Here is a 27,606-nt window from a genome sequence, read left to right on the forward strand (position 1 = left end):
TTAAGAAAACCTTAGTAACTTTTGATTACAAGTACAAGATGAACTTTTACTACAAGTTCATGTATGTGGTTTTGGAGCATCTCTGCTGGTCCGTTCATCATTAAAGTTTGACACAATATAAATTACCGCAGCATGAACAACAATAAACATCAACAAAAATGGAGATACACGTTTTGTTTTGTTTTGTTTTTTTGAGCAGTGAAGATATGAATAAATGCATTGTTTTGGTTCTTAGCCAATTCAGTGACAAAATGAGACCACATTGATACTGCACTGCAGTTTTCATTGGAGCTATTGAGGAATTATGAGAGATTTGAGCAATAACTGATATTTCATCTTTCAGTTCTTTATTCAAGGGTCAAGAGATTTCTCACTGACAGGAGAGAACACAAAAGAACCTGCCACAGACTTTTTCCTCATTATCTTGGAGCAGGATTCTGCCACTGTGTTATTCTTGTCCAAATGGCTATTTACAGATTTCCCCTACTGAGTAATATCCGTAGTGCGGTCGCAATTAAATGAAGAATATACTTACAAACTCCTGTTTTCTTTGCTCTCTACGGGTGCGGGACTGTGTCTGATTGAGTCTGTTGAGGATATGGAGACATGTTCAAAAGGCAGCTTTGGTGTGTGGCTCTGGAAGCCAGCCGAGAAGGAGAGAGTGATATCATTCATCTGAATATTGCTCCACCGTGGATGACTAATGCAAAATTATCCTCCATACAAAGTGTTTAAAAGCACGCTCACACATGCATGTCTGTGTGCTTTTGTGTAAAAATGTGTGTGTGTGTGTGTGTGTTTCAGACTCCTGTAAGAGCAGCAGAGTGCATGTGTGTGTATGTGTCTAGTTTCGACTCCAGTAAGCAGGCGTGTCATTGTAGATTACTGGGCTGCAGTGATGAAGTGTTGAGAAGTGACAGTGGTGAGTGCTCTCCTGCAATCCCTGCAGGCCTCTGTCTAACTGCTGGAAGGACGCTCATCCTTGGAGATGAGAGTGTTCTGCCCATGTTGGTTCAAGCCTTAACCCCACCCCCCGTGTTGGACTTTTCCCACTTTAAAGCAATAGTTCAGCAGAAAATAAGCCAAATAATTTACCTTTACTCCAAATATAGTCATGTTTTTTTAGTTTTGCACAAATATTTTAACATAATCCAGGATTCATTATGCTAGCTATTACTGTTTTCAGCTATTCAATGTACTTTAACCCATTTCCCCATGTCCATTTTTATAGATCTCTAAGAAGAACACACTTCTGCACATTTAATGCCCTTTTTTATTTGCTAATTGTAACATATTGGAGAAGCAAAACACAAAATGTGATCTGTGCAAAATTTGTGGCAAGTTATACTGTATGCTCTTTTTTCAAATATATTAGACAAATAAACAGATATTGTGCACTTAAATAAAAAAGTGGCACAGCTGCATATTTAAAACTGCACTACATACATCCTGGGGAATTGGAGACCTCTCTGGTGGAAATGTGTATGTGCATGCAATGTGCAGAAGAACATTTTGCGGGTTGTGCTTTGGATCTCTTTGCAGAGCAGATAAATCTGATAATTTCAAGTGAAAGGAGTTGACACAGCATTGAAAGAGAACGTGTCCTCTGCTGATGTAAGTGAATTTATCTTCTGCTGTCATCTAGGGCTGTCACAATCATGAAATTTTAGTTGATGATTGTCACATAAATAATTGCAATAATGATTTAATTGTCTTTTCTTGTTTACAAAATTGATATATTGCTTCCTAGCTATGTTTATTTAGTAGGTGACACTGATACCACTGTCAGATTGATACACCACACTATTGGGCGTGCGCATGTACTCTCACACAAATGTGTGGTATACAGAACTATGTGTAGTCGAGCAAAAAGTGAAAATATATGCAAACAAACAACCCCCCAAAACTAAATCCTCATTCTGCTAGCCTACATGTGAAAAATTTTATAATTGGCTACATAGCTAACAAATAAACAAACATTACTCAGCGATGGCCTCTGAGTATGTTAGAGCAGTCAGGCCTCAACCCAACACTACCAATTAACATTGTGCTTACTGGGGCTTAATATTATTGAGAAGCCCAGTGACTGGATATTGATTGCAGTCAGCTAAAACTATTTCGATCTCAAATAATTGTGATGTAGGCGATTATGGAGTAATTGTGCCATACCTATTGTTATCATATATTGATTAGTGTAATGTTTGATTTTGCAAACATTGATTGGAACCTTTGTTTTGAGCCTGAGCGTGTGATGTCAGCATGCAACAACGTATGATGTTCATAAAGCTTCCTTTAAATTATTATTTCAGGTTGTACAAGGTGACTGCCAGCACCGACACTGTATTTTAAAATGTTTTTCTACTTTTTCCTGTAATGTTATTTCTCTCAATTTTAACAAAAAATCTTGCATAGTGCAGCTTTAAATGCGTTTCATGTTGAGGATGTGTTATTTTAACTTAGAAAATCAACAATGTTTATGTGACATATGCCAAACTTTCATATGATGATCTATTTTGCATACGACTGTAGCATTTTCATACATTTCATAAATACTTTTACCAGTAATGTTTAACTGAGGCATCGTTCAGATATGCAGCAAATAAAGTCAACCTGAAGGGAAAAATCTTCTTTTTTCACCTTGTTAATTTAGTCATGCTTAATATAAACATGATTCATCATGTCATATAATTTTAAAGACAAAGTAATGACCAGCTCCACCACCTACACCAATCATCAAGAGAAAATGCTCAGCACGCTCAGGAACCCTCCCTGCTGCTGTGTTTCACTTGGAAATGCATTATAGTATGGAACAAAAATGTGTTTCTAATTCACATTGTCTTTAAATTATATTTTACAAGGATACATGCATTCTTATTTACCATGAAAGTCCTAAACTGAACGTGTCCTCAGCAGGAATGAATTCATATCCTTCATTTGTCGAATTTATACAGTAAGCTATATATGTTGCAATAAGTTTCCCCAACTTTTTCACAAAGTTGTTCTGCTTTGTGGCCATGATACTGAGGGGCAGCTTCTCTCTTTTCTGCTGCTTCTCTTGATAAATACATGCAGCTAAACTTTACTGAAACTAAAAACTCAACTGTAAAAACAACAAACAATGATTCATCATACAACTTTCACAGTAATATCTCCTTATATACGATCCTAATATGATCCTAATAATTACAGTTAAATTCCTGTGTAAAAGGAAATGTGCTAAAAGGCTTGTCTAGTGTCAGAAACAGGATAAACGAGTGTATTTGCCATGGCTTGTGGCAAGTGTACAATGATTTATTCATGCATAGGTTTGCTGCCTGTGTAGGATTTCCCTGGATTGTCCAGGTTTTTGGTTGCATGAAACACATTTTGTTTCCAGGAATCCAAGCATTTTTGTGTGTAATATTTCTTATGAAGTTTAAACTGCTTCTTTTTATCCGGTGAAACCACTTAAATATAAAGAATGGGCTTCTCAGCAATGTTGAGAAGATTAGATTTAGTAGCTGAACTGACATCTATCCACCTTGCATTGTGAACTCAGTTAGCTGTATAGTTCTGGTGCAAAACTAAGGAAGCAAACATGTCTTGCCTTCACATTTGGTGTTCATATGACGTTTACCTGTATCTCACTGCTATAAAGGCCCTGGTTTATATTAATTCTGCCTCACAGCAGCTGGCAAAATGCATGTTCAGCACTGCCTACATTACCCAGAATCCTAAGCTCAATAGGTAATTGATACAAATTTGATGAGCAAAGGCCTTCAATTCATTCAATAGAGATTCCTATGTGCTGTCAAGTGGATAGATTTGATTTTTTCTACATTGCTTTGAGCTCTCTGGTTATTTATCTAGAATGTAGTAATATGCCTCAAGGGGAAGGCCAGGCCCTGTCCGTCATCTGCCGTGTAAGATTTGTTCAGCTTATATCGAGTGCTCTTTTGGTGCTGTTTTTATTATTTTTTGCCTCTTCTCTACACAAGCTGTGTGCAGAATATTCTGTCTTCCCCGAGCATTCACGTGCAGAGTCCACTGCTCTCCATCTGCTCAGGGGCTGTAGAACTAGAGCGCAGGTTTCATGCCGAATGGTTCTAATTGTTATGCAAGTGAAGAGTGCAATGTAGTGGTGGATTAAAAGAAAAGAATCTGTTTGAAAATATAGTTACCATCATCCCTTATTGTTATCCCTCTCTGGTCTGCTTGTGCATCTGTGTGTGTGTTTAAGCTCTCAGAGAAGCTAGAAGATGCTAATCAATGCTGCTGAGCACATTCCACTCTTTTAAGCACCAGGGATCCTGCTATTGCACAGTGGCAGAAGGCTGTGCTGCTCAAGCAGCAGCACCAAATGACTCAGAGCGCATCTGCTACCCTTTCCAAGTGGCCGAGAAACATTTCTGTGGATAAACAAAGCGGTGTGAAGCCTTTCCTCACGTCCTCCCCTGCTGACCTGAGGCATGCAGGAGCTATTCTGGCAATCAGAAAACCCCAACCTTTCAGCCATGTCGGCCATGGATCGGACATGTTTGTAATGGTGTTATGATTGATGAGCATGACGCGTGATGTGCTTGACCTTGAGGCATGTGCTTGACCTCTTTTTCACGCTTTGTGAATTGGCTAGAGTTTGATTTTGCTGCTGTCCGACTCATGTCTGTCTGTTGGCCTCATTACGAAGGCACCAAAAGAGAGGTGGATACAGATGCCACTTTAATAGAGAGTGAGAGAGTGAGAGTGAGAGAGTGAGAGAGAGAGAGAGAGAGAAAGATAGAGTGAGAGAGAGAGAGAGAGAGAGAGAGAGAGAGAGTGTGAGAGAGAGAGAGAGAGAGAGAGAGAGAGAGAGTGAGAGAGAGAGGGAGAGAGAGAGAGAGAGTGTGAGAGAGAGAGAGAGGTACCTGTTCACTTCTGTACTCAGTCACTGAAGGCTCTACTTGGCATCCACAACAATTTGATTGTTCACATTAGCCTGCTTTTGAAGGTTTGGAATAGAGATGCCTACATACCACATCATTGTCCCCACACCATCCTTACACACTCCAGCAGTGTCCCCACCTTATCCCAGCATGTCCTCTGCTCTCTATATTAGGGTTACAACTATCAAATATTTTAGAATATTCTATAGATTTCTATCTTAAATATAAAAAATTTCTGTAAGGAAAAAATGTAAAGAAATGATCTTATTATTATTATGATTATTATTATTATTATTATTATTATTATTACTACTACTACGATATTGTAATCTGTAATTAATAATGTCAACAAATATTCTTAAACTTGACAGACGTTTTACCTTCATTTAAAATCTCTTGCCACTTGAGTGTGAATACACCCATCATTTTAGAATTTGGACCAAAATTTCTGACATTGCCTGAACTTCTTTGGTCACAGAGGCAGTAAATCACTCACTGCGGCACATGTCACATTGAATGACCACCAGTTTTAACTCACAATCAAATAGTTCTTTTTACGTTTTGTCCTTTGAATCTGCAACGGCATTATCATGGCCAAGGGTAGATTCAGTGATTCTGGGGTTCTAGGTCAAAGACAGAAATGGGGCTCAGTGGTACGTCGGTGTACACTGCAACCAATTACATCTTGTGATTACTTTTTCAAGAAAATAATAAGCAATTTAGTCTCATTACATTTTGAAAGAAGTAATTAGGAACTTGGATGAGTTCCTTTTTCTGAGTAACTACCCCAACATTAGAACTGTCTCTTCTACCATTAATGCTGTCATTATACTGAGACTGCGCAGCACTCTGTTCTGACTGAAAAAAACATTAGCTTCTGAGTGTAGTGAACTTTTTGCTTTTCTTCCTCCATTTGCACTTCTCTGCAGCAATTGGATCACTTTTTTATTCAACATCCAGAACATCACACCAAAGAACCACCTCTTCTTAATGTAGATCAGCACTAGCACTCTATTGCCTTTTCGTCTTCACACAGTTGTGTCATCTCATAATAACATGGAACATATCCACGACCAGGAAATAACTACAGTTGCAAATAATCTCTATTTTTATAAGGTGTCTGTACATTTCAATATATCGAACATGTATTTTTCATGGGGCCCTTTGCTAATGAGGGCCCTAGACGGCTGCCTACTTTTGCATAGTATAAAGACTGCTCTTGATCATGATGACATTTCACATGAACACAAGAGTGAGATTTCCCTCACTTTGCACGTTCTTATTATTCTGTAAAATTATCTCATATTACTAACAACCCAGCAAATTACTCACTTTTGAAATAACATAGATTGTGTTCATTCTGCTGAACACAAAAAAAATCGAGTCCTGACATTTTAAAAGTTGTTTTTTGTTTTTGAAATGGGTAGAAAACAACATCCAGACTGTTAGGCTACAGGATGTCTCTTGGGCACATCTGACCATATCTTGAACTTTACATTCAAAGTGAACACACATGATAAACGTTGGCTAAAGAGCTAAAACCTCAAGGTAATGGAGACTTGCTGAGCAGGTTGATAGCATTAGTTTCTTTGCAGTGATTGGATGACTAAGAAAGTAAGGTATGAGATCGGTATGAGATTGATTTCTCAAAGAAATAGAGTGGTGGGTTAAGCATACAGAATAAGTTGACTTTAGATGCTGTAAATAAGAAAAAATGATCCTTTTCTTACTGTTCCCATTGTGTTGATAGACATTTCATTACTGTTCCCACAGGACTACTGTAAAGTGTATGCCCATTATAATAATAAATGTACAAAAATAAATGTTGTTTTACCATAGAAATCTGTGGTGTTACGGCCTCCCAGCACTGCAGGTCATTGGCACACTTGATAAATGTGTAAAAAGTCGTGAAAAAATGTCTGATAATGATGAAGTAGCTCAATTTCACACTGGAAATATGTGACAGGAAACAAAACCTTCAGAAATATCTCCTTTTTAACAAACCAAGTCATAATCATTGCATTTACTTGCAGGAGGAATAGTAAGAAAGAGCAGTAACTGGTGAAACTAGGCAGTTGATCCACTTCAGCATCATCAAATTTGAAATCAATTATTGATTAACTGACACTATGTAACCTTGTCATATTTAAGCACAGCCCTAATATTCCTGATTGCAAATATGTTGTTGAACCTAGCCAGCCTGTTTACATTTGTGTATGACCTTTTCTTTTATATTCTTTATTAAATTAAATTAATTTTTTTTTTTTTACATCACATACAAAACACATAAAACACCAAATCTGACACTTCTAATCATCTAGTCATGTGCTCTTGTTATTGTTTTGGCTCCTCCCTTGTGCCACCCACACCTGTGTTTAGTTATTACCATGCATTGCCTAGACAGGACTAGGTATGTCTAGTTTTGTCATATTATGTATAAGTAGTCAATCTCAGTCATCCTTTATCTAGTGAGTCAACTCCTTGTGCATTTTCAGTCAACTGTTAGTAAGTCTTTGGTCTGTGTTCATGAATATGTGAAGTATTTGCTTAACATATTTTTGCCTGTGCTTACTTTGTTTCCTGTGAAGTCTGTTTATTTTTCATGCTTTGTTTCTTTAAATATATTCAAACTTGTGCATACGTCCTGTCTCCAATGTCTCCCTAAATGAAGCAGAGACAATACAAAATAAAAAGCACAGCTGTCCTCCTTCCTGTTGTCCATCTTTTCTGGGCATTAGAGGGACATGTTATGATGACAGGTTGTGATGTCACTCTAATGTAAAGATGTCCTGAGTAGCATACTTTCATGTATCCACTGCTTGAAGCTGCTTCGACAGGTGTTTGGAGCAGCTTCTTTTGTCTCCTCCTGTATCTGAACAGCAGGCAGTATGACATCACAAAACAAGACTCTGGGTGATGACCACAGCACTACTGTTGGCCAAATAATAAATGTGTGGAAATTATTATTTACACTTAATTTTTTATATGATAACAGTTGATTGCTGTCATATAATCTCTCTCTCTCTCTCTCTCTCTCTCTCTCTCTCTCTCTCTCTCTCTCTCTCTATAAATATATATGTGTGTGTGTGTTACAGAAAAAGCTACAGAAAAAGAGCTCTGACTTTTATACCAAAAGTAAACAGAAATTTCTTCGACCTCTTAGAGTACAGTTTGGCATTGTAGACTGATGAACGTGACCTTTTCTTAATATGATACGCCCATTAAGTTACGCTGAATGAAATCTGTTTCGTGCTGCCAGAGAGAGAAGGTGTCAGCTGCTGAGGTGTTACAACAAGTCTTAATCAGGCAAGGTGCCTGCTTATGCAAATCTAAGCAGTAGCCACGAACACCTCAAGCTCTCTGCCGCAAACTCTAATCACTTCCACAGCGATTCAAATAGTGCTTCAGAAGTGATATTATTGGAGAAGAAAAAACATTTCTGGATGACACTGCATTTCAGATGCTAATCAGCATTTGGGAGTTTGATGGGGAGAGTGGTTTTTGCTAGAAACAGCTCCAGCAGGTGTTTGGAGGATTTGATCTTTCCTTAGAGATTGGAAAATCCTCTGTTTTGCTCTGTCTTTCACTTTGAGAGTAGTGAAATGCAGCATGTTGGAAAAATCAAGACACTACCTAAGTTCAGTGAAGTAATGAGAATAGTTAGTTATGTAAAATGATATGGGCATATATAGGGGGTGGAGGGGACACATCCTGTTCAGTGTAACATACTGCTAGTCTACTGCAAGCTGTATCTGTCCCTTGGATTAAAAACACTAATGCTATAGCATAGTTTGTTACTTACAGCAGGTCTAGCAGATTTAATTACTTTGTTAAAATTAGAAAAAGGATTTTTTTGGTTGGGAAAAAGCTTATGAGGTAGAGGAACAGTTTTATATGAAAATATTGTTAACAAAGTTAATAACAAAGCCAGTTACTACACTAATATGATGCTGCATTATATGTGTGAGTATTTCTGGTGACAGCATGTTTGTTTGATTGAATTATTCACAGTATAAGTTTGGGCCTTTCATTTGTATTTATTGTTTTTTTGTTTGTTTTTACATACCTGCCCAGTTTTTCCCCACTTCAGTCTTGGACATTTCCCACCTACTCGCTAGTCTCCCCCTGTTGAATAATACTACCAAGGTTTGAGGGTGAAGGTTAGCACATGCGTCCTCCAACACATCTGAAGCTCTCAACACTGAACACGCTTGGAGGAGAACACTAACTGCCAATTCTTTTATGTAAGCTAAAAGGCATCTGATAGCATTACACTGAGTGATGGAGGGAGAACAAAGGCGATCCTACCCACCCAGAGAGAGCAATATCAGTAATGCTTTCTTGAACCATGTATGGCTATGGCATCGCTGAGGGTCAAACCCGTGAGCTTCCAACATTTTAGACAGTTGAAAACAAAATACAAATTTCAAATGGTTTAACTCTATGCGCAACAGTCAACAAGGCTAGAAGACATCATTTACAAACACAACACTTGTGCATGCAGTTCATGTGCAAGAACATGTAGGAATATGAGTGTGTGTATCCCACCCACACCAGCTTTATCTTCTCTCTCTCTCTCTCTCTCTCTCTCTCTCTCTCTCTCTCTCTCTCTCTCTCTCTTTCTCTGTCTCTCTCTCTCTCTCTCTCTCTGTCTTTCTCTCTCTCTCTCTGTCTCTCTCTGTCATTGTCTGTCTCTCTGTTGTTTCATTTTCATTCATTCTGCCTTTTTTGGTGCTTGACTCTGCAGATGGTCATGTCTGGGCATTAATGTTGGATAATATCTCCGGAGATGACTGAAGAATGTGAACTGCATTCTACTGTTAGTAATTAAAAGATTTGATGGTTCGCTGGCTGGCTAGCCATGTTCCTTCCACTAGCTCCTTCAGTGAAATTAAAAACAGCTTACCTAAAGGTACCATAAATATTGATCGCTGGCCTCTTCTGTTGTCTTTCCAGAGGGATGCCAAGGGTCAGTATCTGTTCGATCTTATCTGCCACCACCTGAACCTGCTGGAAAAGGATTATTTTGGCATCAGATATGTGGACCCAGACAAGCAAAGGGTGAGTGTCTTTGCGTGCATTATGCTGGCAGTAATTAGCAGGTTGACAGAGGTGTAGTGTGGGTGACTGATATGATTTTTTCCAGAATTTTTAACAATAGCCATACACACAGCTCATAACAATATTGATATATACAAAAGATTTGTGCATCCACTTCATTAGAGCCCCTATCTCATACGTCCAACTTGTGTTAGCCGTTCTATAGCCTAGCAAAGTTTCCGTAGTCCGGTTTTTGACCGCAGTCGCACTTAACTGGATATTTTTGGGTGATGGACCAGTCACAGCCTAGCAGTGGCACAGATGTATGAATAAACCCCAACTAAACCACTATGCCTGATACACTCATACCACCACACACAGCACTAGGACACCATGTCTGTATCACTGCTGTGTTGAGAATGGTGCAACACCCAAATAACACCTGGTCAACAGCACTCGTGCTTGGAAGTGATGAATGGGGTAGAGGGTGCCTGACAAACTGAGAATGACAATAGATGGGCTACAATCTGTAATTGTATACCTGATTAGTGACCTATATGATCAGACTTGATAAAGTGTCCAGTGAGTTAAAGGACAAGGTACATGTTTCTAATAAGTGTCCAGTGAGAGTATATCAAATTTTTTCTCATTATGCGCTCATTCTTAGATCATTACAATATTATTTAACCTGTTTCTAGGCACTTTTACTTATTTCAACTGGAAAAAAGTTAACACATCCTCTATAGAGAACAGTTGCTAGTTACTAGTATACTTTAATAAAGTGTACTATAGATGATGAGTGTTAACATATTAACATTTTAATATTTTAACATTTTAATGCTGTTTATGCATTTTCCTGGTTTGACCTTTTAAGATGTCCATCGAACTGTCCCGGCAGTAATCCTGCATGTTGTTATGATATAATCCACAATTATATTGCCCTCATTCAAATACAGCTATTGAATTGTTTTTTAAAGCAATACCTTCAACAACCTCAGATGACAACGAACAGTGCTCAAGGAAAACCTATGGATAAAATATTTAGCAGCAAACTGAGAAAATCAATAGGAAGTGTAGCTCCTGTTCCTCTTGAGAGATTCCACTGTCACATGAATTGTTGTGTTGTGTGATTGAGAGGCAGATTGAAAGTCTACAATCATGAAGCAGTTGAAGTCATTTACATGTGCATTTACATTTCACAGACATTCTTATCCAGAGCAACATACAAAATGCTTTATTGTCCCTAAAATACAGATAGATTTGAGTTCAAACTACCCTTAAACTCAGACACTGCCAGAAACAAAAGCCAGTGCTGATACCTAGAAAGAAAGAAAGGTACAGCATAAGTGCAATAGTTTAGTGTTCACCTAAGTGCTTCAGAAAGAGATGGGTTTTCAGTCACTGTTTGACGACAGTAAGAGATTTTGTTCCACTACCTGCATTTATGATATATACACTCATTGATTGGGACATGCAGCCACTGTTACTCTCAGTAGATGTTGGTGATGAGAATTAGAAACTGTGTTCACCCTGTAAAAATCTGGTGATTTTCATGTTTTTTTTTTTCCATAATGAAAACACTGTTATTGAAAGTAATAAATATATTCTGCTTAGCCTATGTTGTCTATCCATAAAAAAAAAAAAACCTTCTTTACGGTAACCTTTGAGCAAATAAGTGCTCAGACCAAAATTATGTACTGTACTGTGCAGAAGTTGTAGGCTTCTGAGAAATTTACTTTGAAAGCTATTTAATTGGGCAGTAAGCATTCATTTGCTCAGAAAAACTAATATTGGAATAAATGCAAATTATATTAATACAGTAGTTTCTAACCATTTAACATATTCAGTGCATCATGGTGCATGAACTACTTTTTTGAAAGCAAGAAATTCTTCTTATTTTTTACTGCATTGATGTTTTTTTAATTTTATGTGTTCTTTTTAAACGCAGATACACACTTGCTGCCCAGATTGCTTAGGTACTTTTGCACAATACTGTGTTCTGTATATAATATTATAGCAAGAACAGTACTCCCTTACATTCCCTGCTTTTGTACTGCTGTGTACATTTGCTCCTCATAGTGCACCACAGCCAGTCAATCAACTGCATACAGGCCTGGTGCTCTGAGGGAGCTCGGAGTTGTCCACTCTGTGAGGTTCATGCAGAATTCAAAAACAGAGTGCTATGGTCCACCTGGATCAGAGAGAGGAACCTACCAGCATTTTCATTTGTTAGAGTGGTTTTAATGTGATAGGGCTGATGTGGAGGAGCTGGAGTGGAAGGAATTTTCCAGAATGAGGGGAAGAATGAATCAGACACAGGCAAGGTTGTTAGATGTGCTTGGTTATAGTGCATGAATGAAACCACAAGGCAAATGTAGTGTGCAGGCCAGACTAGAATGAAATGAAGCCCATAGCTCAACATGATAGGGAATTTTTCATTGCTTTCATAGTTTTCATTGTGTAATAACTTGGCTTTGTATTATAATCATATGACTCAAACTCATAATAGCCTACTAATGTAAGCATGATATGAAAGTTTCATCAGTATGGCGGTATAGCAGTATCACCTCTGCTGCAATGCACACCACTGTATTATGATTTAATGTTCATACTGATTGTTTTGGTTTAGTGGTCTTTGCTAGCACAGGAATTGCTGTGTAAAGTCATTCTGAATGGTGAATTATCTTTCCATAGAAATGAATGGTTCTGTTTTGCTGCTGATGAAGCTGCTGAAGGTTTCACTATGACACTGAGTGTGTCATTCAAGGAGTTTAAGTTGTTTGCAGCATTTATTAAGCTGAAAATAATATATGTTTATGTAAAGTATCAGCTGATATGCGCTACATTATATTGTTTCATACAGCCACATGATTTATCTGAGATGCTAAAATTAAAGTTAAAATAAAGTTCCTTCATTTTTATTATTTTCATAATGTGACCTTCTGGATTGATATGCTTTGTTTTTTGGCCTACTTTTTTTAATGACCATTTAATGTTGTGTTCAATATTGGCTTGTTATGAAATTTGATTGACCTACCTGATGATTTGACTTACAGTTATACTTTAATATACTTTAGTGATAACAGTTTGATTTTTATTTTGTGCGTTTTTTTTTTTTATAATTATTTTAGAGTTTATTTTAATTTATATATATATATATATATATATATATATATATATATATATATATATCTGTGATATAACTCTGTGATAGTTTTGCTTTCAGCTGTTTGTGAGTTATGCTTAAAAATATGGGAGAAGCATAATTCTACGTGCTCATCTTACGTGTCTGTCTCACGCGACCTCTAGTGACTATCTTAACTTCTGAAAATGGGCCTCACTACTGCAAGTTGCGGAAAGTACTTGTTTACATCACTTTTACAACAATTAAAATGCGCAAAAAAAAAAGATCAGAGCTAGATTACCCAGTCACTCAGAATATGCCTGGTTCAGATCACTATGCCCTTACTAAATAATAACTTTTCCTGTTTCTTATATCTTGGCTTATGCCTTTTCTTAACAATGACCTCAGGAAAGGAAATGACCTTTAAGGTCACATTGACCACAATAGAAAGTCTGACATTTTCCTGACAGACCTGACAGTGCACACTTCAACAACCACCACACATACACACTGTCATGCCTCTCTTTTGTGCTGACCCCCTTTGGGACCCCTCACAGTGAGTGACATAAATAATAATGAGGGCAGCTGAGGGATGTGAGCCCTGCTGTAGACTACATGCTGTAAACCTGAAACGACAGTACAGCTCTTACACCCTGACTGCTGAACCCCCACAGTTCCCTCTGGATTGCTCCTTGTTGGCAAAATATGCTTAAAAGCTAAACATTCTTGCAGAAAAATGATAGCAGGGAGGGAGAAGTATTGACGGCCGAAACCTTTAGGTCACAACAATCTGAAACTCAATCTGGATAGAAAGCTGTAAGCTATTTCTGGACCTTTTTCTGTGCCTGTACCAATGGCAAGTTGGAAATGTACAGCTTTGTGTGATATGGCAGCGCAGCTTAGCTGATTTGGCTTATCTGCTATAATGCATGATGGCACTGACAGAGGCTCAGCATGGTGTCGAAGACCTGCTAATGTTTGATTCCGGAGGGAAGAGAATGGAGATGATTGGTATAGATGCTCTCTATACCCCAACCTTCTCTCTCTCTCTCTCTCTCTCTCTCTCTCTCTCTCTCTCTCACGCACTTGTGTTTTCAAGAAAAATTGGCCTGACTTTGTAGAATAGCAGAGGAAAGTAGGGAGAGTGTAGAATCTCAGCACCAGCAAAATGGTCTTGACTATGTAAAGTGTTTTTTTTCTTTAATCTACTCTACTTCAAAGTTAGGGGTTGGCAATATGAACTCAAATTTGTATCACCGTATTTTCCACTAGAAGGACAATAATGAACACTGCATGCATGCTGCTCTTTAGTAAATTGTAGAATCCAGTATGCAACACAAGCCGTGTGCAATACTACAAGATAGGGGCGCGACAAGCTTGCTAACATCAGGAACTCAATCAGATTCATCTCAAGACCAGCCCTCTTTTGGGCAGCCCTCCAATCACTGCTTAGCATTCATTGCTAGCCACATTTCAGCAAGTACATTTATGCTTTGGTCAGTGAAATGAACCTATGTGACTTCCAAACGATGACAGACGGCAGGATGTTATTTTCTGTCCATCTCCGAAGCCACAGATAAACTTTTAAAATGTCAGTTTTGGGTTAATCAGTACAGTAAACCTGTGTATTTCCAAGGATATTTCCAAATACTGTAAAAGTAGTTTTCGGATATTCATTTTTAAAATACTGGTTTCCTACTGTCTATTCAAATGTGTCAGATATATTATGATACATCTCACTTTTCATGCAGTTGTCTTGAAGTATCATAATGTTATATGTAGTGTCAAACCACACAGCCCCATATATAAACCCAGCATCTGATAACTGATATTGGAACCTCCAGGAATTTAAAGATCTTCCAAGTTTGATAATTCAACCAGTCCTCATACTGTTTACTGGAGCTTGCAGTTTTGTCCAGTCACCACATTATTTCAACACTAAATTTGTAAATCTGAGAGATATGTAAATATGAGAGCATGAAAAATGGTTGCAAAGTCCCGGTGGGTCTGTTGTACAGAAAGACATGTGCTTTGGTTTACTCTCTTAGTGTCGACTAAATGTTCCAACAATAACATAAAACATACTACCCCCCCTCCCATAAAGAGTAGTACAAGAGTGTGTGCTGCCTCTGAATATGATATTCATTTATGTCTGTGTGTGTATGTCTGTCTTCTGAATTGTCTTTATGGGAGCACATTAAACCCTGAAGCTCTAAGACTCTTTTCTTTCTTATTTCAGCACTGGTTGGAGTTCACCAAGTCAATCTCCAAGCAAATGAAATGTAAGTACTCTCAGTCAGCGCCTAGTCACATGTGCTAATTGCCACAATGGAGCATCATCTCTAGAAAGACTGTAATGAGGCATATTTTATTGCATGAATACTTTAGAGATGTTGCTTGTTGAACAGAAATGCTCTTTCATACAGGTTTCAGGTCACATTCCTAAAAACTTTAAGTAATTTCAGAGCCCATCAGTGTAGCTTGATGAAATATATAATGATAATGAATTATAATGATAATGATATATGATGGGGCGGCACGGTGGCGTAGTGGGTAGCGCTGTCGCCTCACAGCAAAGAGGGCCTAGGTTCGATTCCCCTGCCGGGTGACCGGGGTCCTCTCTGTGTGGGGTTTGCATGTTCTCCCTGTGTCTGTGTGGGTTTCCTCCGGGTTCTCCGGTTTCCTCGGTTTCCTCCCACAGTCCAAAGACATGCAGTCAGGCCAATTGCATGTGCTAAATTGCCCCTAGGTGTGAGTGTGTGAGTGACTGTCTGTGTCTGTCTGTCTGCCCTGCGATGGACTGGCGACCTGTCCAGGGTGTATCCTGCCTTTCGCCCGAAGACTGCTGGGATAGGCTCCAGCACCCCCCCGCGACCCTAACGGAGAAGCGGCTTAGAAAATGGATGGATGGATGATATATGATGATATAAATATATCAGTGATGCCTGGTGCTGATAAACACTGGGTGTCTTACATTTTTGTAAGAATTGTTGAATTGAATTGTTCTTTCATGTGATAAAATTATTAATGAAGTTGACTGGTAAGTTTTCCACTTTAGGTGGGTTAATTTTAAGAGACTGTTTTTAAAGTTACACAATGTCTTTACTTTGACGAATCACTACATGGGTAGCAAACAATTTCTAAATGCTAGGTGATCAAAGCAAATTTGTCAACAGTAGCAGTTCACTCAACACAAACTGTTTTATTGCCCCATAGCCCAGCCTCCATTTACCATGTGTCTGAGGGTCAAATTCTACCCACCTGACCCTGCTGCTCTTAAGGAGGAAATCACCAGGTAAGAACTATAAAACTGTCAGATGTCTATCTCCATTGGCATAAAGTTCAACATTTCTGCATAGTTCAGTTGTTGACTTATTCAAAATTATTTGATGTAGAGCAACATACTGACTTGGATTTCTTTACAGAGGTGGCAATATGAACCAGGGGTTAAAATGTTTACAGCATAAGAATAGCAATTTTATTTACTATCCAAAACAACCAATAAACTTAAACATATCTCTGACTTTTAATATGAAAATATGGGTAATTAACAGCTACTGCTCTGAGGCAATATAATATCTGCCTGTAAAGTGTTGGCCACATTATTTAATTCGTCGTTTCTTGTCACGGTCTACATCCCGCCTGGTGCTAAAGCTAATGACGCGCTGAAGGAGCTACATGATCACATCATCTTGCTTCAGAACAAGCACCTGGAGTCATTTTACGTGGTGGCTGGGGATTTTAACCATGTACACCTGACAAACACTTTGCTGAAGTTTTATCAGCACGTCACCATACCAACACGGGGAAATAACACACTGGACCATGTGTTTACAAACATATGAGACGCATAGAGAGCCGTGCCCTGCCCCCACCTTGCCCTCTCCGATCACATCTCCATCATGCTGGTCCCTGCCTATCATTCCCCACTGAGACGATCCAGACCCACACAGAAGGCCATTACTGTGTTGCCCAGTGATGGTGACTCTGTACTGCAGGACTGCTTCAAGTGTGCAGACTGGCAGGTGTTCAGGGATGCTGCTGTGCATGATGGGGAGCTGGACCTAGAGGATTACACATCTGCTGTCCTCAGATACATCAGCAAGTGTGTTGAGGATGTCACCACCACCAGGACTGTTACGTGCTACCTGAACCAGAAACCCTGGCTGAATGCAGAGGTCCGATCTCTGCTGAAGGTCAGGGATGCTGCCTTCAGGGCTGGCGATTCACAGTAACTCAGGAGAGCTAGACGTGAGCTGACGGCAGGCGTAAAGAGGGCCAAAGCTGCATATGCTCGGAAGATCCAGGGTCATTTTTCTTCCCAGGATCCATGGAGCATGTGGAAGGGCATCAAGTGCATCACAGACTACAACACCAGAGATGCACAATGCACTAGGGACCCCTCACTGCCCGATGCTCTCAATAAGTTCTGTGCCCACTTTGAGGACACAAACACACCCCCCAACACCAGATTCACTCCACCCCCTGGAGAAGAGCCCCTCAGTGTGACCCAAACAGAGGTGAGGAGGATCCTTAAGAAGATTAATCCCCGCAAAGCTGCTGGCCCGGGGCATGTGCTGAAGTGCTGTGCAGACCAACTTTCCGAGGTGCTGACAGACATCTTCAAGTCCTCTTTAACCCAGGCAGTTGTCCTCACTTGCCTGAAGACCGCCATCATTATCCAAGTCCCTAAGAGCTCCACAGTGACAGGACTGAATGACTATCGGCCAGTAGCCCTCACCCCGATAGTCACAAAGTGCTTTGACAGACTGGTTGTGACCCACATCAAAGCCAACATTGACGTCACTGGGGATCCACACCAGTACGCGTACTGGAAAAACCGATCCACAGAGGATGCCATCTCCTCTGTGGTCCACACTGCCCTCACCAATCTGGAGAGCAAGGATTCTTACGTCCGTATGCTCTTTGTGGATTTCACATCGGCCTTTAACACCATGATTCCTAAGACCCTGGCTTACAAACTCCATACACTTGGGCTGAGCACCTCTCTCTGTGATTGGGTCCTAGACTTCCTGACTAACAGGCTGCAGTCTGTGAGGATCCACAACAGCTCCTCCTCCACCATCATCCTCAGCACCGGCTCCCCTCAGGGCGGTGTGCAGAGCCCCCTCCTGTTTACATTGCTCACATATGACTGCTCAGCAATCTGTCCAGGCTGTCATATCGTAAAATTTGTGGATGATATGGCAGTGGTTGGAGGCATCACAAATAGTGATGAGTCTAGCTATAGGCAGGAGATGGAACACCTGCAGAGTTGGTGCAGTGACAACAATCTCTGCATCATTGTGAAGAAAACAAAGGAGATGATTGTGGATTTCAGAAGGGGCAACACCATCCCTCCCCTCCCTCTACACAACGGAGGATCTGCATTGGAAGTGGTCTCCAGCTATAAGCACTTGGGCGTACAACTAAGTAACAATCCTACCTGGGGTAATAACACTTCCAGGCTGATCAGGAAGGCACCTCAGTGCTACTACTTCCTCAGACGGTTGAGGCCTGCTGGACTCATTTTACAGATGTGTGTTGGAGAGCGTTCTGTGCTCCAGCATCACCGTGTGGCACGGAAGCTGCTCTGCAGCAGAAAGGAAAGCTCTGCAGAGGGTGGTGAAGTCTGCATAGAGGACTGTTGGAGTCAGCTTTCCCACCACCATTTACACCTCCAGATGCTGGAAAAGGGCCACTGGAATCATGAAGGACCCCACTCATCCGGCACACACACTTTTTGTCCTGCTCCCCTCAGGTAGGAGGTTGTGGAGCATTAAGAATAAAACAACCACACTGAGAAACAGCTTCTTCCCTGAAGCAGTAAGACTCTTAAATTCCAATTAGACATCACTGCAATGGCACATCATGTCCACTTATATACTCTACTATATCACCCCTACACATGTCACTTTATACATTATCAGTATTAAGATGTACACTATCTACCTGGTACTTCATGCTGCTGTGTTTCATGCTGCTGTTATTTGCACCTTACTACTTATTGTTTATTGTTCTTGGGAGTTAACTGGGACCTTGAGTACACTATTTCGTTCCACCTCATGTACCATGTGTGATGCGAATGTGCGAATGACAATAAAGCCTTATCTTATCTCCTATCTCTTAATTGTAAAATACTGGTACATCTGTGAAAAGTTTTGTTCAGGGACTGTTGTGTCTTACAGGTCTTATGTACCTGTTTCAGAAGTATGTTTAAAGCCTTACCCTTCCCAAAACTTTCATAAAACAGTATCTCAGTCATCAGGTGGCGCAACATATTATGTAATAACTTTCTGTGATGCAGCTTTTAGAGGCTGTGGCATGCACCTGCCCCCATACCCCGACGGAGCTGGAAGGCGGGGCCTTCTACACATATTGACTGTTTTATGAGGTACACCTACCACATAGGGGCCTCATATACTCATACCAGCCATTAGTATACCTCCCTCAGTGCCTCTACTGTGCCGAAATGGTCCACTACCTAAGTAACATCTGGTCAGTGGTAGCCCTACACTGGTCTCTTTCCATTGACAGACAGGGTAGAGCAAGGCATATAAATTGTGCAGCAACAGATGAGCTACAATCAGGAACTGTAGATCTACAAAGAGCACCTGTGTTTCAGGAAGTTTTATTTTTTGTGCCTGATCTTGGTTTCTGCTTGTGATGAGATATAGCATAAACTTGAAATCCCTCCGAAGTTAAGCTAGCTCCGCTTATGATGAATAAAAGATGGTCTTCCTTCTTTTACATTCTGTATGAATGCCAGCCTGAATCCTGGTTCAGAGTTTGGTCAAGTGTTGATCTTGGCATTGGTGGAGACTTCCTCCCTCCCTCTCTCTCTCTCTCTCTCTCTCTCTCTCTCTCTACCTTCTCCATCTCTGTCCATCTCCTCCTTCCCATGCAGTGAGAGAGACAAAGGGACTCAGAGAATGATTTAAGAGGAACGAGAGTTATCATCTCTCAGACTCCTGCTGTCTGATAAATGGAATAGAACCTTCAAACAAGTTTAGGCACAAAGTAGCTTCATGATTGTTTACCACAAGATTCTGTTTACCACTGAATATGAACTTGGCATTTGGCCTCACAATGCTGGACATGCATTATGAACATATATTATTTCATTCATCACAGCATTACACGCTGGAAAAAAGGAAAGATTTTAAAACAGCAGTCATGCCTAGATGTATATTACCGTCTAAAAAACTCCATGTTAGTGTTTGCATCAATTTGCAATAATCAGCAATGCAAGAAAAAAAAATATTTTTTTCACCTGCTGAGTTTAGTTTGATTGCATTTTAGTTTGTTGTAGTCATTAGAGGCAACATCTTTGTCAAATAATTGAATACCTAGATGTTATGGGTTTATGAGGAATAATGAAGACATTGTATGCGTCATATGCCTGTTAGAACCGTTTGATCGTGTTTTAGGTTCTAGGGTTCGACCTCAATACCAAAGCTGTGAACTTAGCCAGAAGCCCTCCGTCCTTCTAAGAGTCCAGCCGGCTGGGGGGGAAACTCAAATGACCACAGAGACAGTGTCTGTACTCAGAAAGTTTTTCCCCGCTTTTTCGGAATAGCAGAGTTTATATACACACAAGACAATAGAGGGAGAGGATTGGATGAAATAGAGATTTAGGTGGACAAGGGCCCCCAAGGACGTTTATGACGTCCAGGAACATGGAGCCTAAACAACAGATAATGTTAGAACATTGCTAATCAGATATCATTGTCACTATGAGTTACAACTACCCATATGAAAGCACGAGCATAAGCTGAGGCCTCTGTATGACGCAAGCCCTAAGGCCTTATGCGTACCATAGGCCTGAACCCCATAGGTCATGATATAGTCATGGACCCAGGATTGTGCATTAATCAGTATGCACTGACATTAGGATGTAACAATGCCATGCTGTTCATATAATTTGTGAAGTCAAGCAGAAGATGTTGAAGATGCTTAAATATTGCTGTACGAACCTTTAGTGTGTAAAAATGTGTGCAGAAAAGTCATTTTGCAAATAAAATGAAAGACTTACAGAAGCACAGAATGCCACACATTAACAATTATTCTATTTCCAGTCATTCTTGCGTTCTTACTCACTCCCTCGCGTTTAACAGTCTTAAGTGTTCTCCAGAAGAGGGAGCTATTAGCATGCAAGTGTGTGTATCATTAAAAGAGAAGAAACTTACATCAACACACACCAAGCTAGGCCAAAGGATTTATTGAAGAAAGTAAAATTCATCATGAAAAGTGAAAAGTGCCACTTACGAGCTTCAGATACCAGTGTCTGGGATAGAGTTATGATAAGTGGTGTTAAGTCTAGTGAACCAGTGAATGTACACTAGCTTGGCGTTAACATAATATAACATGGCTCATGTAGCTGCAGCCTTCACCAGAGCCTGCTGTCATACTGGAATATATGTGCTTATATTTGTCAGGAGTAGTTGGTGGTAGAGCAGTTTTCAATGCTTTATCTTTTTTACAAATTCCACTTAATTTTAGTAGAACTGAAAAAAAGTGTTTGAAGGATAGGATCTGGCCTGCAGGTGACTATTTGATGATCTTGGATGTACATAATTTCCACATGAGTAAAATATATTACTAAAATATATTACGTCAGTACATTTTTGTCTTTCATTTAATGGAGTTTTGACAAGAATTGTGTTGATGTGTTCTGTTTTATTCATGTAGAAATGATGCTCACATTTGAATTTTAATCAATTTAATGCATTATTTTATTCAAAGCAATTCATAGAGAGCATGAGTAACTTAAAAAGCTCTTGTTTCTGCTCCTGGTCTCTTTAGAGATTCCTCTATGCCAGAGCTGCTGTAGATAAGCTGGAGTGCTGTTGTGCTGAAAGCCCAGTGTGCAGTGAGTGAGAACAGATTGCGCCCTCTCAGGGTTGCAAAACCAGTGATGGGCTGTATCTTCATGATTAAACAAAGAGGGATCTCTGAAAAGTAGATTGAAAGCATAATGCTGTTGGTGTTGGATTTTTCAAGAGGCTGAGGAGATCTTTGAAGGCTTCTCTTTGAGATTGTGCCCAAAAATAGAACGGAGGCCTAAAATGCTGTAAATGAATGCATGATTCCCTCCATCTTTCTCTCTCTTTTCTCTCTGCTTGACTGCTGAAAAGAGATGGAGGGTCAGTGACTGCTAACAGATTCCTGTAAATGATACATGATTAGCCCCCAGCTAGCAACGTCCCAGCTCACTTTTGAGCAGCTCTCTGCCTTCCTCCCACCCTCTCATGGTGCATGCAATGAGGTCACCTAGAAAAAGTGCACATGGCTGAGATCTGAAATGAGAGCTTAAATGAGTGGATGATACGTTGTTGATCCTGACACCTGATAAGGAGCTGACCTATTTATGTGTCAACAATGCACAGTTATGCATTAGTATAGATTGGTATGGACTGGGTTACTCAGTTGGTATGATCTAGTGAGAAGACTATAGAAGTGAAGACTGAAGAGGAGACGACAAGACAGGATTAAAAAAGACTGACAAAGGAAGAATAGCCTAAAGAAGAGAAGACAAAGGCTAAAGAATGAAGTGAAGGCTCAAGAATAGAAGACTAAGAAGAAAGTGAAAGAAGAGAAAAGACAATAGAAGAAAATATTAATGAGAAAATAAACAGAAAGGCTAAAGTAGAGTAGAGAAGATTAGAGAGGACTACAGAAGAGCAGACTAAAAGAAAAGTAAAGAAATGAACACTCTAAATGAGAACACTGAAAAAAGGATTAATAAAGAAGAGAAGACTAGAGAAAGAAGTACTAAAGAAGAGAAGTACAAAGTTGATAAAGCCAAAGAAGGGAACAGTAAATAAGAGAAAACTAAAAGGGCCAACTAAAGAAAAGTAGAGAATATTAAAGTAAAGACTGAAGAAGAGCAAAAAAGATATTTCAACTAAAGAAGAGAAGACTATAGAAGTAAAGACTAAAGGGGAGAAGACTTAAGACGTCAACACTGAAGACGAGAAGACTAGAGAAGCGAGGACTAAAGAAGGAAAGAGAATATTCATGAAGGCTAAGGAAGAGATGGGAAGACTAAAGAAGGGAAAATGATGCTAAAAAAGAAGACTAGAGAAGTAAAGACTGAGGTGGGGAAGATTAAAGACACAAAGACGATTGGAGGAGATAAGCCTAAAGAAGAGGAGATAACAAAGGGAATAGATAGAAGTGGAAAGACCTTTACAGCAGAAAGGAAAACAGAAGCACTCTGAGGGGAGGAGACAGTGTGCAGGATGTGGGAGGGAGAGATGGAGAGTGTAGAGGAAAAGGTTGAGGAAGAGTGGTAGAACTAACAGATCCCCAGTGAGAGAGAAGAAAAGAGCCGGGTTCAGATCATCACTCAGACATCCTGTATTTGTTCACTTTGGGTCATTCCAAACTACTTATGCAACACTCTGTGATGTTACAGTGCAACAATTGTGTTTTTAACTTCTTTGCTTTGTTGTGCCCACCAGCTGAACCAGTTGTTGTTTACATCAGCTACAGATCATTCCACTTAACAGCAGTGCATTCTGATGAATGAATTGCAGTCAAACCTTTATATCATTTATGTATTGAACACTTCCAAGATCAGACCTACATTAGGGTGGATGATATCATTTACATGTTAAGCATATGCCAGAAATTCCAAGGTTACATAAGATAATGAAATGTCATTGTATTGACATAAGCAACCATAAACTAACATGACAGACATTTGTGACCTGTGTGGCTGCAGACATGACCAACTAACTGTTCATGTCTGCAACCATACAAATCTCCTTATTAGAAATGGTTTGTGAAAATAATTTAACATAACTATGATAACTCACAGTAATTTTACATTTAAAAGCAATTAGGTTTATACTTTTGTACTCAAATAGAAATACACACAATACATACTTTTACTCAAGTACAGTAGTTTTGTACATACATATGGGGAAAATATGTATTAAAATGATCATGTTAAAAGGTATCAAAATCATTGATAGAACTAATATATGGTGCTCTTAAGTAGGCTTCTTCTAAGTAGGCTTCTAAGTTCCATTACTTGGGAATGATTTCATAACACTTTGATTAGTAACAGTTTTCTGTAGGTCAAATTCATAAAGCTATGTGACAATTATCTAAACCTTTTCTTACAACTGACATAAACCTACATAGGCATTTATAGAGACTTTTTTCCAGTAAGCAGTAGTTGTTATAAAGGCTGCTTTAGTCAATTTGAGTGTCAAGTTGACACAACACCTATGTCAAGTGATATAGGTGTTTTGCTGACATTAGGTGCTGTCATAACACTTTCAGGGGTTGTTTGACATAGCATGTGATGACAGTGTAACTCAAACAGACTTTGTAACTCATAATGATGATGTTACAACTGCAAAATCGAAGTTGAGCACCTCTAAAGATGTTTTGACAGTGAAACACTGAAATGAAAATCTACTATATTGGCATTATAATGTGAAGGTTTTGATACAGATACTCTGTATGTTATTTTTTCTGCCCCTAAGTAAAGTGAATCAGATTTTATAAAACCCTATGGCAATGCCATGACAGTGTACTCATATGTATATTTGCTCTGGTCCTTGAGTAAGGTGAGTTTCATTTTGCTGTTCATAAGATGTTTGACTAACATGTTATATATAGATATTTCAAAAATGTTTGCAACAGAAAGATTACAATTCATTAACATGTAACTAATCATTTAGAGAAAAGCTTACTGATCATACAATTACATATGTATCATATATTTTAGCTTGTTTACAAACGATCTGTTTATATATTTTTGGACATTAATAATTACTTGCCCTTTTATTGGCTAGGGCCTACCAGCGGGCCCAAAGTTTATTACACAATTTTATAACCTAAGAATGGCTGAACCGGTTTGCATTGAAGTCCCTGATGTTAACGTCATAAAAAGTTGAATCTATGTCATCTTGTGATTATTGACATAAGCTATTCACAAATTCTCAGGTATGTATGTGTTATGTCTCTGTATAAGCAGCCTTCAAATACAGTGTTAACAAATGTACTTCAGCAGTGACAGTCTCTTTAACACATTAGCCAGTGTTTAATTAGAAATTAGAAATGTTGCACTCAGCTCTGTTTTTCAAACAAAAGTTGCAGATTTTATAGGTTGATGAAAATTCTTCCATATACATGACATGTTAAGAGGATCTGAGCAACAGCTGTTCAGATCATACATTAAAAGAACAAGCTGGAGCGCAACACATGCTTTTTCTTTACTAAAGGACGAATGCCAATGTTAGATTAGTATCTCTTTAACCTCCCTGCACTGGCTGTCCTTGACACTGACAAGTAAACTGTGTGTGTGTGTGTGTGGAAGGACAGGGTGGAGATATAAAAGGCAACAGATATGTAGGCCAGAAATCGACTGGTGGATACAGCAATAGCCATTTAGCTGCTGTCACCTAGAGAGAATTCCACGAGTGTAATTGCTTTTTTACCTTGGATGGCCTCTTAAGCGGAAGCCTTTTAAAAAGTGAATTAGCTCATGCTGAAATGGCCTACTTTGGGAAGTTAAAGAGGAGCATCTCACCGCATTCCCACTGGGCATCTGTTGCTGTCAAGGTGGTGCAGGTACCCGTTGTCATGTGCAGTAAAAGAGTGAGAAAACTGAAATGATTTCCCAAAGGCAATTTTATAGACATCTGTTCAAATTATCTTAAACACAAACACAGTCCAGGTATCTCAATAATAAATCTAAGGGATTGTAAGAAGTCAGTACAGTGCACTCTTGTGAGAAATACACGTGTTTTCTTTGTGAGGTGTTAAAAAAAGAAAAATAAAATAATAGTTGTGGCAAAAGTTTGGATACCCATCCAGCTGTAAAGTCTCATAACTTTATTATCCTGCTTAATTTAATTGACTCATTAATTGAAAGTATTAAATTGACAGCATTAATTGACTCATTAGAACTGGTTAGGCACGTCAGGGATCAGCTGAAGCTAATTGATGTTTACAAAGCAGGGGACGGCTATAAAAAGATACCGAAAATGTTTCCAGCTCGCAATTTCAACTGTCTGAAATATCAGTAAGAAATAGCAGATAAGGGAAACTGTGGATCTGGAAGACCAATAAACCTGCAACATCATCACAAAAGTCAACGTCTGAAGTATACAAAACAACATCTAGGTAACCTTGAGGCCTTTTGCAAACAATTACTGTGTACCAATGCATTAAAAATGGAACCCTTCAGCCACAATCACCAATAGTATATTTGTGTTTATTATTAAATCTAAAAAGTAGAAAATAGTACAAAGATAATGAGGAAAATTCTTCTTCAAGTAGGTGTCCAAACTTTTGGCTGGTTGTGTGTTCTGTGTCTGGTTTTCATCAATGATGAAACTCCGCACTTTTAAATTCAGAGCCAACCAAGCTGTTCATGAATATAAGCCATTCTATCTAAGGACCAGTATAGCAGGTGCTTAAATGTCTAGAAGGTGTGGTGTCTGCTGTGGAGAGCTCAATGTCCTGTATGGGACCCGGGCAGAAATACTACAGCAACAGAAGGTTGCCTTAGGGCTTCCAGAACCCAGCACTCCTGATCTAGTTTCAGTGTCCTTTTACCAAAAAAAACACAAAGTCCATTTGAACCACATCAAAAAGAAATATTCAAAATGGCCAGAGGGAATGTGAAATCAGCGTCTTTAGATCCTTTTTTGGGTCATGAAAGAGTAGGTGTGCAGTGTGGAATAATCACGTCTCTCAGTAAAGGCATGTTCACAATTGGACCATTTTACTGAGGTTTTGTGAACGCTGTGAACCTGACCATCCACCAAAATCAGTTTGCTTGACAGCTCATGACTTTGGATGTCAGTTACAGCTTTGTCATTGTGAGAATGTTCTGTCAGTTGGAATTCAGTGGCTGAGCTGGAGTTGTTTAACTGACTGCATAACCATTTCACAGAGAGATGTAGAACACAATTCCAAAATATACATTGTAAAGCTGATAGTTCCAGTCCTAAAACTTGATTGGCTGAGATGCGTATGAAGCAGCAAAAGAAAAAAAAGCTTGATATTTGCACATCTATGATCACCTCATAAGATAACACCATGTTTTCACCAAAGTCACCAAAAAACATTGTGTAGCATATTGTAAACAAATTAATTTCTTGGTGAATTTTTTTTGTTGCAAATATTATTCATTAGAACTTAAAACATTTATTGAAATTTGTTAAACCACTTAAGGCCATGCACTACAGTGATTTTACCATGGTTTTACCATGGTTTTACTTCATGTTGTGGCTAACAACAATCCTGGGTGTTATGGCTGTGTAATCAGATAATGTTGATGATGGACAGATAACTCAAAGGGAATGCATACAAGGTGATAGTCGCCAGAGAACCAGAGAGGTGAACTGGATATTTGCTCAGAGCAGCTGACTCTAACCTGAAGAGAAAGTTCTTTTGATCCCTGTCTGTGGCCTATGGTCTGTGGTCTATTGGATGATAACTGTAAATATTGGTAACTATAAATTCCTACAAATTAGAATGTATTGTTATTTTATTATTCTTGTTTTTATTTAT

The 27,606-nt window shown here is 39.2% G+C and overlaps 1 protein-coding gene across 4 annotated transcripts in view; it reads left to right on the forward strand.

The window, feature by feature from the left end:
- Positions 1 to 27,606, forward strand: part of LOC108435336 (FERM domain-containing protein 5) — a 193,854-nt gene that overhangs the window by 126,638 nt on the left and 39,610 nt on the right. For all 4 annotated transcript variants that reach the window (XM_017711122.2, XM_037539940.1, XM_017711121.2 and 1 more), the window contains 3 exons: positions 9,858 to 9,962; positions 15,305 to 15,347; positions 16,282 to 16,360. In XM_017711122.2, the coding sequence (XP_017566611.1) occupies positions 9,858 to 9,962; positions 15,305 to 15,347; positions 16,282 to 16,360 (227 nt within the window). The remainder of the gene's footprint in view (positions 1 to 9,857; positions 9,963 to 15,304; positions 15,348 to 16,281; positions 16,361 to 27,606) is intronic.

Source organism: Pygocentrus nattereri, chromosome 7 (assembly GCF_015220715.1).
Source record: "Pygocentrus nattereri isolate fPygNat1 chromosome 7, fPygNat1.pri, whole genome shotgun sequence".
In the NCBI taxonomy this organism is placed as follows: Eukaryota; Metazoa; Chordata; class Actinopteri; order Characiformes; family Serrasalmidae; genus Pygocentrus; species Pygocentrus nattereri.